This window comes from Thunnus albacares, chromosome 20, assembly GCF_914725855.1.
Source record: "Thunnus albacares chromosome 20, fThuAlb1.1, whole genome shotgun sequence".
In the NCBI taxonomy this organism is placed as follows: Eukaryota; Metazoa; Chordata; class Actinopteri; order Scombriformes; family Scombridae; genus Thunnus; species Thunnus albacares.
The window spans coordinates 16243674-16256651 of record NC_058125.1 but is presented as its reverse complement, the minus strand read 5'-3'; the positions used below and the strand labels follow the sequence as shown (position 1 = coordinate 16256651).

Below are 12978 nucleotides of genomic sequence, written 5' to 3'. Positions count from 1 at the left end.
CTAGTGCATGTGTTTTTGTGCTCAAAGACATCTTCAAAGAAGGTTCTGGGGCAATGATATACTTTCATTTGTTTTGACATACAAGTAGAAGTAATTGGAAGTTCTGTCTTGGATTTACAAGACAAACAATGGCATATTGGTGCTACTGATATTGACCTCAGGAGGACTTTGAATCAAGGCCTGGAGCTTTGACAATATGCATGGTGTCATGAGTGTGCATGAATGGCCTGGATATGGAATGTGACAGAGGCAAGTTGGCCACAAGGCCAAACACAAATACTAGACATAGTTTCATTTGTGTCGCTTAAAAGAAACTACAATTTTCTCCAAATTCGGGACTCAGAAATCAGATAGAATTCATCGAACCATACACAGATTTCTAATACAGTCCATATCTGCAGCTACTGACTGTTGTGCGCATCCACTGTACTTTTGTGTCCTCCTCTTCATGTGAATCCAGTATAGTATTTGCCTGATGTATGCTGAAGTGCACAATCCATGCTTTCTCAAACCACAAAAACTTTCCATAAGATCTGGTTTGATGTGCAGAAAATAAACAAGCACAATTTAAATAAGTAATGAAATGTACATGTTTACTCCTTCTAGTGAATGACTCGAACGTTCAGTTCCTGGACCAAGATGATGATGATGACCCAGACACAGAGTTATACCTCACGCAGCCTTTTGCCTGTGGGACAGCCTTTGCAGTCAGTGTGCTGGATTCCTTAATGAGTGCTGTAAGTCAGAGTCAATTTAGCTTACTGACAATACTGTAGATATAAAGAGCTTTTGATAGAGATTTTTTTGCAGTGACAAATCAAATCTGTCAGCTATCTGAAATTTGCAAAGAAATCTTGTGTTTTGATATTGGGACAAATGGCAGAATACCTCTGGTCCCCAAAAATGTCTCTCTCTGCTCCCATTAAAACAATAGATGGCAAGACTGGAACTTGTACTAGGTATGACGGCTTCATTTGTCTGCCTTTCAGTTTGAGTGAGGTTAGAACAAAGCTGCCTTCAAGTGCGCTCCAGTGTAGACAGAGGTAATGCTACCTAATGGACAGCCCTCATCCATCATCTTAGTCAATAGTGCTGTCAGCAGCTGAGGGAGATGTCACTGTGCTGTACAACCAGGGGGAGACAAGAGACTGCAGTGCAAAGAAAAGGGCAAACATTTGCCCTTGTTAAAATCAACAAAGCAATAACTGGTTGTTAAAAAGATAACAACTACACTGAGGAAATTAAATCTTCAGGTTTTACCTGCAGTTTTTAATTGCTGATTTTTCCACAGAATTATTTGTTATTTAGCTGTAAGAAATGCCTGGACAGCATGAATGTGTACATGGACTGCCTGTGTCTCTGTCTGATGGGAGTGAGAGTAACCTGCAGTAATTGGATTCTCCTGTCTTTTCACTCACAGTGCAGCACAATGTGAAGCGACAGAGCAGGGTTAGATAGCACCACTCGGCCTGGCTGTGTTCAGTTGTGACTTTGGTGGCGTTTGCTTAAGGATTCACCCTCCTCTGCTTTCATTCCTTCAGACATACTTCAATGATAATATCCTCACCTTGATCCGGACGCTGGTAACAGGCGGGGCGACACCCGAGCTGGAGGGACTGCTGGCGGAGGAGAATGCATTACGGGGCGGCTACAGCACACCACAGACCCTGGCAAACAGGGACAGGTGTCGCGTGGCACAGCTGGCTTTGTACGACGGGCCCTTTGCTGACCTCGGGGTAAGTGACTGGTCTTGTCACCTAAGGGCTACGCACATCTTTGTCTGCTTGTGTTGTGGGAGCTGGCTTTAGTGAAAGGATTCAGACTAACAGGGACAGCTGTGATTCAGACTTTAGATACCTAACAGGGATATATGCCTAAAAATAGGTAAATTCTGTGATGATAAAGTTTTAATCCACTCCAATCATGAAATAAGCCTATTGGCATTTAGAAAAATGTTACATTTCAGGGGCATAAATATTCCTACAGTCATACAGTATGAGTTGTCAGTTGTAGTCTTATGGACCGCAGAGAGTTGCAAATGAAAGTAACACATAGACATATTTTATATGATGTTGTCCAATTTAAAACAGATCAAAATTGTATTTTAATGTAAATTATTTTACTGATCAAGATCAAATCTATACAGGAAACTTTGGAATATATAAAGTTATTGCAAATTATTTGTGATGTACCTACATACTTTGATGAATGTCAGTGTACACTCATTTCTAGGAAAATCTTTCATAATATATGATGATGTTGAGCTGATTCCTCAACAACACAACAAGCGATAGGCCAAATTTAACCAAACCATATGTACATATATCTAAATATCTGTATATTGGTTTTATCTGAAAGATTCACACATGACTTAAATCAACATGTGTATCAGATAAACATTGTATAATATTATACAATATTATAATATTTTTTGATGCTGGGGGTATATTTAAATTGTTATTGTTTTACTGCTTTTAGTGTTGCTTTAGTGAAAATGCAGACTGTATAGTGCATTGTCTTAGTGTCACTGTCTTGCAGGATGGTGGTTGTTATGGTGACCTGTTTTGTAAAGCCCTGAAAACATACAACATGCTATGCTTTGGCATCTATCGGTTACGAGACGCACATCTAAACTCACAAAGCCAATGTACCAAACGGTGAGTTTTTTTTTTTTTTGTGCCCTCACATTTTGATATTCAAAATTGGTATCCACAAAAAAGCAATGTTTAAAAAAATTAATTACTTACTACCAACACTATATTTAGAACTCTCTTCCCATCTGTTCCCTCTCTCCTCTAGGTATGTCATAACCAATCCACCATATGCGTTTGAGCTGGTGCCCTCAGACCTGATATTCTGCCTGATGCAGTTTGACCACAACGCCGGCCAGTCTCGAACCAGCCTCTCTCACTCTTCCCATTCGTCCCATTCCTCCAGCAAAAAGAGCTCCTCTGTCCACTCTATCCCAACCACCAACCGTACCAACCGCACCAAAAGCAGGGACTCACGAGACAAACAAAAGTATGTGCCCCTCTAGAGCTCTCTGACTGTCTATGTCCTTGAACAGTGCCTGCCAACAGTTACTGTTGTCCTGTGTGTCTTTTTGCAAGGTCCAGACAAACTGTAACATGTCTGGGTGTCGATGTGTGTGTTTGTTTGTCTGAACGTGTGTGTATGTGTAACTTAGTCTTGTCTTAGTTTGCATTCAACAACATCACACAGCACAGAGCAGTGTGGTTTTCCTCTTGAGCAGGTCAATCCCATGGCATAGGGCAAAGAAAACGTCCACGAAAGGTTTCACCAGTGTGTGAGCCCCCCACACACTGAGCTTTTTCTTGATGTTTCATTTCCATCCGTTGGCTGTTACTGTGGTTTAAATTTTTCTCCTTTTTTCCCAAATGATTTACATTATGTAACATATTCTTCTTATCTTATCGTTTTTTTTATTATCATGATGTAACATATTCCTCCTTGATTTTAACTCTTCAAAAGGACATTTCTTAAAGGTTGGATATCCATTCAAAAGTCCAATGGAGTTAGAAGCAAGATATCCATCTTCTGTAATAAACAGATACAATTTGTTTATGGTACACTTTGAGACACAACACATGTAGCAGAGGACAGTACAGTGTTTATTTCTACAACTAAGGTAAATTATGTTTGTGTGCAATGAACTGTTGAACTTGTTTTGATCTAAGTTTTATTTGATCAACTTCAAAAGGATAATTAAGGTTATCTTCCCAGTTCAGTTTTTGCTATCATCATCATTAAAAATTCCAACTCCAAACTCCTTTTAAACTTTTCCGATGTGAAATTATGCCATCTGGATTAAATGTGGAGGACAGGCCTTGAAAGCAAATGAAAGCATTTTTTAATCATTTCTTCACATCTACAGTCTGTCATGTTAATATAATAATAATAATAATATTAATAAATTTAATTTGTACTGCACTTTTCATTCTTAGTGAAACTCAAAGTGCTACAGTATTAATAACATAGAACACACAACATAAAGAAAATAGTTATAAGAGTCAAGATTAAAAAAAGCCTTCCTCAATAGAAAGGTTGGTTGGTCAGATGGTTACAAAGGCTGTTCCACAAGCGTGGTGCAGCAGAGCAGAAGGCTTGATCCCCCATGGTGCGGAGCAGAGCTTAGTACTGGGGGCACGGAGGAGCAAGCTGCTGGCAGATCTAAGGGTGTGGGTGGAGGTTTGTGGTATGATCAGTTCCTGTATGTAGGGAGGCACATGTCCGTTGATGGATTTGTATGTGAGCAGCAGGACTTTGTAGTCAATCCTAAAGAAGACAGGGAGCCAGTTCAATGAAAGCAGAATTGGTGTTATTTGTTTGTGTTTTCACACTCTCATCAGGATTCTGGCAGCGCTGTTCAGAATGTACTGGAGCTTCTGGATGCTCCTGCCAAGGATCCCTGTGAAGAGTACATTGCAGTTGTCCAGTCTTGAGGAGATAAAGGCATGGGCAAGTTTCTCTGCATCTGGCAAGGTTAGAGTAGGGCAGAATTTAGAGATGTTTGAGATGGTAGAAAGAGGTTTAACATAGATGTCTTTTATGGTCATCAAAAGTCAGCTGAGGGTCAAACCTAACACCAGGATCAATAATAATTAAGGAGGAAAGGCGGATATCCTGACTGTCAAAGGTGAGATGAGGTATGGGGGATGACTGAATCTGGTGTGGAGTGCCAATAAGGAGAGCTTCACTTTTTCAGAGGAAATTTGTGCTCATCCAGTCCTTCATCTCTTTAAGACAGGTGCTGTGGTGTGACATGGCTGCAGAAGGGCTTGGGGCAGTTTTAATATACAGATGGGTATTATCAGCATAGCAATGAAAAGACATTCCATGTCTTCTGATGACACATCCAAGGGGGAGCATGTAGAGGGTAAACAGGACGGGGCTGAGAACTGATCCTTGCGGAACACCGCAGGTGACAGGGAGCAATCTAGACCTGCATCCACCGAGTGAGACATACTCAATCCTCTCAGAAAGGTAGGACGGAAACCACCTGGGTACAGAGTCTGACGGTGCAATGGTGGTGTGGATGCACTCCAAGAGGAAAGTGTGATCCACAGTGTCAAATGGAGCACTCAGGTCAAGGAGAGAATCAGGATAGAAGGGCACCCTGCATCAGCTGCCATCAGCAGGTCATTCACAACCCTGAGCAGTGCTGTTTCAGTGCTGTGTGCTGAACAAACCTGACTGAAATTTTACAAATTGGTTGTTGTGTTTAAGGTGGTCATGAAGCTTAAAAGCAACCACCTTCTCCAACACTTTGGATAGGAAAGGGAGGTTGGAGATAGGTCTGTAGCTGGCAAGAACTTCCGGGTCCAGGGTGGGCTGGTTGGAAGGGAGAGAATAACAGTTTGGGTGATGAAGGGGCTGAGAATGGGGATGTGTGATTTGAGCAGAACTGTGGGAATGGTGTCTACAACACAAGTACAGGGTTTCATCTTCCTGGGGATTTCCTCAGTGTGGCTCTGCCTGACACCAGTAAAATGGTGTAGAGATGTTGACCTTGGCTCTGAAAAAGTCAATGAAGCTGTTACATTGCTCTCCCATAGCCTCAATTGGGTAAGATGATTGTGGCTTCAGCAGATGATTTACAGAAGAAAAAAGATGCTTAGGGTTGCCAAGATTGTTATTAATTAGGTTGGAGTATTCCTTTGATGTTCACGGAAGGCCAGTTTATGGACAGTGAGCCCAGAGTCATTTCAGGACATATCCAGCTGTTTTTATTTTCTGCAGGTCATGAGTGAACCAGGGAGCAGAGCGTGAAAAATTGACCTTGCGTGTCTTGACAGGGGCATGAACATCAAAGACACTGCTCAGAGCTGTATTGTAGAGTGCCACTAGTTCATCCACTGATGCAGAAGCTGGGCAGGTGATGTGCTGGAGGTCCATAGTCATGATGGCTGGGTCACTGCTTTTCCAGTTCCGAAAAAGCATTTGACGCTTAGGTTTAGTAGGGGGTGATAGGAATGTCAAATCCATTGAGACCACCTCGTGGTCAGACACCCAGATGATAGACCTGTACAGTAGGTTATTGATGAGGGTGGAGTCAGTGATGACCAGATCAAGAGTGTGCCCCCTGGTGTGAGTAGGGACATCAACATGCTGCTTCAGGCCAAGACACTCAATCAGACTCAGGAACACCATTGCAAAATGACAGGAGGGGTCGTCGATGTATATTCATATCACCAACAATGACAACGTTTGTTGACATAGAGCAGAGTGAGGTGAGGAGGTCGTGTATCTCAGGGAGGAAAGATGAGTTTGGTTTGGGGGGGTAGTAGATGAGAAGCACCATCAGGGAGTACGGAGGTTTACATTTTACATTCAATAGAAGAAAGATCAGGCATTGGCAGGGAAGACAGTTTCAGTTTAGACCGATGTATGATTGCTAAACCACCAGCACAGCCAGAGCTGCAGGCTATTTCCATGTAACTATAGCCAGGAGGGCAGGCCTCATTAAGCATAGAGTAGTCCCCTGGTTTATGCCAGGTTTCAGTTGGGCACGTGAAATCAAGCCCCTTGTCCAAAATGTTGTCATGTATAAGGAAGGATTTAGCGGTGAGACATTGTGTATTAAATCATTCCATGGTGGCAGGGGACAGAGCTAAGGATTGAAGTCTGCAAACTCTGCAGTACACTGTGATCCACTTCATAGTTTGCATCTCGCCTTGTATAGGGTAGTCTCGCAATGATTCCAATGGTGACGCCCAGGTTTGTTTTGCTTACGTATTCCACACTGAAACCACGGTGCGAGCCTCTATGGATGTAATAAGTTCTGTTTCTTAAAATCCCAAACTCTTGGCAGCGGATTGAAAACCCCTTGTCAGGTGTAATTAGGAAGCTACATGAACTCTGTAGCTGTGTAGGACATCATATTTAAAACAGATTTGGGCAGAATGGTAGCTTTGGTAACAGCCACAGTCACACAGTGGAGATCATTACAGCAAACATGAGGGGAGCTCGAGTTGAAGAAAAACCCCAAAATACTAGAGTCCATCAGTGACAGTGCAGCTCTGGATGATTTCCGCGCTGATAGAGAGTGCAGGGGAGCTGGACGGGGCTTTGTGGCACACCTGAGTCGATAAGATGGAGGAAGAGACAGCCGCTGTCATCCGGAGAAAAGGGTTCCCAGTAGAGCAGGTAGGAAGCAGTTTATGTTGAATAATCCAAAAATCGACAAATCCCAATAAAGAAGGTAGGAAGCACTTTCCATTGAATAATCCAGAATCTGTAAATCCCAGTAGAGAAGGTAGGCAGTACTTTACTTTAGTTAATCCAAAGTCCACTAGTTCGATAGAATGTACTCCAACTCAGGGAGTGATCAAAACATACAGAAAAGAGAAAAACATAAAAAGCTTGAACAAAGTGCAGGAAGGCCACATTAATCACACGAGCAGTGAAGTGCACAGTCAGTGTTCTATTTAGCAAAGAGGAGCGGTAGCCAGTATGCGCCGGCCAGTATGCGCCAGCGTTCCTTCATAATGCAGAATAGCCTCTCTCCCACCACAACACAAGCACCAAAACAAACAAATGTGTGACATGGGCCAACAGAATGTACAATACTACAGAATATGTCCCCTCAGAGTAAGAATAAGCAAACGTGTGACCTTTAGTTTTAATTATAGTGTGCTGTCTTTGGTTATAACTTTATAACCTTTCTGTCACTGGGTCTCTAAACCTTATAGCATTCCAAGTTTAGCTCTGTTGAAACTTGTGTTTGCAGAATGTTTGTTTTGTTTAAATTAAAGTTTATCCTTATTGTACTTGAAAGGCACTTTAAATTACATGTCTTAAAAGCTTACATTATGTCATGTCTATGAAATACATATGTTCTCTTTAGGACTTTTGAATTCTTCTTACATTTAAATGGTATTCTTCTGATTAAATGTTATTTGCCACCATGCAGTATTAATTATGTTAGATATTTAGAAGTAGAAACTGTAACTTATTATTATTATTATTAATAAAGTTACACCCACATTATAATTACATTGTTTTCACATATGAATGTCACATTTCTACTTTATATTTGTTAAACTTGTAAAGAGTCTTTTTCAAGGCATATTAATGAATGTTTGGGTACCTAACAACATGGTAATTATTACTTGGTGGAGTAATAATTTCTTTGAAATTACACATGGTAATTACATTGCTAGCAAAGACTTGTTAATATGCAGCTATGCATGTTCACACTCTGCTGCAAACTGTGTGTGCTAGAGCAGGGGTTCTCAATCTTTTGTAACTTAAGGCCCACTTCTGATTGTTAAAAAAATTCCGAGAACCACCTTCCCAAGTAAATGAGTAAACACATAATATGACAAAAAAGGAGAAAAAATATACTGGGCTGTAAATATGTGTTATGTCACAGCTGTAATGACCAAAATAAATATTCTGCTTACCCTCAGTGAGACACTTGGGCTTGCTTCTGGGAAATAATTAGATCAAGTGGTGGTGGGATGGGTGAGAGGCTGACATGCAGAGTAGCATTTAAAGGTGCTTTCAGTTGTTCCTTGCCTTTGATTTTGTGACAGTCACAATGAAAAACCCTCACTCACATTAATAGATGGAGGTGAAAGGCAACAGAAATTTGATTGCCCGTTGACAGAGAGGGATATTGACTGGCAGCCAGTACCCAGAATGAAGCAAGGTTAACTTGTGTGAGCTAAAGCTTCAGTCTGCTCTCTGATGATAGTTCCATCAGTTCATTTTCCAACACAGTAGACAGAACCACATCACCTGAAGCAGGATCCACAGAAAAAGGGTCTGTATCCAAAGGTTTCCATGTCATGGGTCCTCTGGGAAGTAGTCTGTAAACTTGTGACTACTGAGTCAAATGATGGGTTATTGCCGTGGATATGTTGACATGAGAAGAGGCATCCAAAGTTTCACTTAGGCGTGAAAATATGTCAAATTGTCCCTCCATGACTCTTCTGTTCCAAAGAATAAGTTTTTTCTTGAAGCCCTCATTTTTGTCAGCAATCAAAAACACTGTGCTGTTTCTGCCTTGCATTTATATGCTGAGCTGATTTAACTGGTCAAATATATCTAATAAATAGGCCAGTTTTGCACAAAAGTTACCATCAGGGTAATACTCAGCAAGAGGGGAGTGCTGCTCTTCCAGAAACTTGTTTTTTCAGTTAAAAAAAGTGATTAAGCACATGTCCTCTTGAAAGCCACCTTACTTCACTGTAGGACAAGAGCTGCAAATGATCTGCATCAAGTCTTTCATAGAGAGCAGCAAAACACCTTGAGTTGACTGCATTTTTCTTATAGTTGACAGTTTTCACAGTCACACTCATGACTACATGTAGTTCTGGTGACATCTGCTTTGTTGCTAGACTTTCCCTGTGTAAGAAACAATGCGTCCACTTGGCATCAGGCGCCCTCTCTTGGATCTGCTTGACAACACCACAATGCATTTCTGTCATTTCCAATCAAGACCTTTTTCAGTGAAGTAATTATCAAGGTAGCGCATTACATTTTCTGCCATTGTTCTTGTGGGAAGCTCTTTGCAAAGCAGTAGATCCTTGTGAAGATTACTGTCCCTGCAGTATCTTACAAAAACGAAAGCAGCATTACTAACGTCAGTCAACTCGTCTAGGTGTATGGAAAAGTATGGGCTTGCTTTTATTCCTTCCACAAGTTGGCATTCAATGCTATCACTCATGTCAACAATTCTTTTGCTCATGGTGTCACTGGAGAGTGGTACTGACTGAATTTTGGTTGCAACTGCCTCCCCCTGTAACACTCGGCACATATCCACGGTGCTAGGCAAAATAAGCTCCTCTGCGATCGTAAAGGGTTTCTTGCAACAAGCTACATGAGCAGCAACCATATATCCAGCTTTCAGTGGCTTTTGACTGAGTCTGACTGAAACCCGTCCCTTCCTTAGGAAATATTCTTTTGGCTTCCACACACATCCCAGGTGCTTTGTGTTTAAGTGTCTCTGGAGCTTCAGTGGTTTTAGTGCTCATTTGACAGGATTTTGCCATATTCAACACACTGTGCTTTCGTCTCAGCATTACTGCCTGTCATTATGAATCCACATTTAATGTATTCAGGGTCATATTTCCTCACCACACACTTTGGAGCTTTATTGGTGCAGGTTTGTCTCCCACATCCAGACATGTGATTGGCAAAGGACAAAAAAAAAACAGGAAATTATACAGAGCGCAGAGCACGGTGCGGCATTATATTCTCGATTAAATTTACTGTTCAGTCTGTGACAGAAAACAGCTAAAAATGTCTATCTCACTTTTCTAAGAGTCCAAGATAATGTGTTTGAATGTTTTGTTTTGTCCAACCAACAGTGCAAAACCAAAAAATAATCAGTTTACGATATGAAAACAGAAAGAAAAGCATCAAATCCTCAAACTGGAGAAGATAGAATCTGCAAACTTTAGGCATTTTTGCTTGGAGCATACCTCGAACAATTAATTGATAATCAAAATAATTGTCAACAATTTTCTGTCAATCAACTAATTGATTACTCAACTATTTGTTTCAGCCCTAATTCACACTCTCAAAAGCATTCAGAGTGTTTGTGAAACCTCTTTAATATAATTTGTGCACAAAATTTCATTCAGACATAATTTTTTTCTACAATCACAAATAATTTCTTCACATTTACAAACTTGCATTTCTCCAGCAGAGTTTTTTACAGGTTTAAAGGATGAGTTACGAGCAGACACTTACTGATCATCATTTGAAAAGCTCAAAACTTTGAGACCATAAATAACTAATTTGAGACAACTAGACAAACTATTTGTACCCATGTTCAGTGTAAACTCTGACTTATCGATCTCACTGTTTAGAAGCAGAAAAATAACCCTATTTCAGTCTGAATTCTCTCTAAATCTGCAACATCTGTTAGTCTGGAGGTTTTAACTCATATCCTTTGACAGTGTCGGTGATTAATGCGGGGACCTCGAACCACATGAAAACTGGACTTTCAGCTCCATCAGAGAAAACTCTGCTGAGTTCAGACTGTTTACTGACAGCACAGCTACACTCACAGATAACAGAGCCTCCTACCTGCCTGTCAAACAGCAAACAAACCATAAACTTTCTCTAAACATTTCAGATCTGAGTGGAGTCCTACAGGGATCAACATATGTGAAGTCCAGCAGTTGCTTGCTCTGCCTGCATGCTGCTGCTGCAGTTCAGAGGCTAATAAGCAGAGCCAACTGCTAACAGCCACCACTGCAACCAACAAACTCCACAAATCCATTCAACAGTTCCACCATCCATAGTCAGACACACACAGCTGCTTATTTAATGCCAAACTACAGCTAAAAACTTGTGCTAACAGCTAACGCTGCTCTGGTGTGAGTGTTTTGCAGGCTAGCGAAACATCCTGGGGCTGACTTTTTACGGGCTGTGCCAGAGGTTACGGTTCAATGAAGTAAACAGAACTATATCATCAGCAAAAAGGCAGAGATTCAGTCATTGAAGGACTAGTGTGTAGGCTTTAGTGGCATCTAGTGGTGAGGTTGCAGATTGCAACCAAATAAATACCTCTCCCCTTCCTACAGTGTAGGAGAACCTACGGTGGCCACTAAAAGCCCTCTGGGCTACTGTAGAAACATGGCGGTTCAATATGGCAGGCTCCAAGCTAGAGGACCCACTCCCAATGTAGATATAAAAGGCTCATTTTAAGGTAACAAAAACACAATTATTCTTATTTTCATGGGATTATACACTAATTAAAACATGCCTATGAATATTACATTCCATTTCTGCCAAGTCTGTTCCGCTATATGCCACTAAATTCTACCCACTGCACCCTTAACTCACCAAACCGAACACTACCCACTCTTTGGCTGCACTGACATATTCTTTCCTTGAAAACCACAAACAGAATCCATGGCAAAGAATTTCTTTGGAGGACCTAGTGCCCATTAAGAACACACTTGACTTATTGCCCAGTATACAGACACAGCTCTAATTGAAGTTATACAAGTGCCAGATGGCTTGTAGCTACAGCCTCAGTACCTAATTTTTGCCAGTACGCCCACAGGACACCACAACTGAAGTCCACAAAATGTATGTAGAGTGGACTGGCAATCTCCTATTACCCCTCCAGTACCCTTACAAGAACTTGGTTGGTTTGACAACTAATCAGGGCCTGCCAGCACACTGGCGTAATTTATTAGGCTGAGCAGTGTGGTACCCAGATGTGGAGCAAAACTTTATATCCATAGGCACTGTCCCAGACTGCCACAGGATATTGAAAAGGCTTGTCAACTAAGATACCTTAACAATAATAGATATAATAGGACACATCTCATCCACTCTTGGCACCTTGCCACTGCAGAGCCTTTTCAATACCTCAGTCACCTCCACCAAAATAATGGGCATAGTCTTCCTTTAGGTTCATTTAGGTGAGAGTGCCTTTGCTGAACAATAGCCCCAGTTGAGGTAAGCAGTTCTCCTCCCTGCTCAGAATAGACTCCCCTTACTGAGTTGTCTAATGGTATGCCACAACCCTTTTTTGTACTTGCAACCATAGAAGTCCTGCAACAACAGTATGGAGTCTTCAGGTGGTGCCCTATAAAGGACCTAAACTTGAGAGACTCTAAGGAGGCTGGAAATTCCAAACTGTTTTTTGCTGTACATGCACAAACACACAAAGAATAATTTTAGCCTTCATCTTTGCAGAATGCCGTCACATAGAGGCAACCCTCTCATTTTCGGGGAAAACTCCAACACAGCAGTGCTCAGCCAGAGGTTCATAAGTATCACCAAACCCACCTGGTGGCTCTAACCCCAGGGGTACTCAAGAAAAGGTGCAAACCCCTATTCAAGAGCATGGCATTTTGACTGTGGCTGGCAATATAGGAACATGACAAATTTTAATGTCCATAACTCAAAAATTGTACAAAGTACCACAGTATTCCTAGACATGATATTGGTTTTCCCAAAAATCATGGCTGCTATCACTTAATAAGT

At 41.3% G+C, this 12978-nt stretch overlaps 1 protein-coding gene across 6 annotated transcripts in view; it reads left to right on the top strand.

Annotated features, from left to right (window-relative positions):
• Window positions 1–12978, top strand: part of LOC122970753 (calcium-activated potassium channel subunit alpha-1-like) — a 97900-nt gene that overhangs the window by 80815 nt on the left and 4107 nt on the right. For all 6 annotated transcript variants that reach the window (XM_044336941.1, XM_044336946.1, XM_044336943.1 and 3 more), the window contains 4 exons: window positions 607–737; window positions 1542–1736; window positions 2539–2657; window positions 2800–3021. In XM_044336941.1, the coding sequence (XP_044192876.1) occupies window positions 607–737; window positions 1542–1736; window positions 2539–2657; window positions 2800–3021 (667 nt within the window). The remainder of the gene's footprint in view (window positions 1–606; window positions 738–1541; window positions 1737–2538; window positions 2658–2799; window positions 3022–12978) is intronic.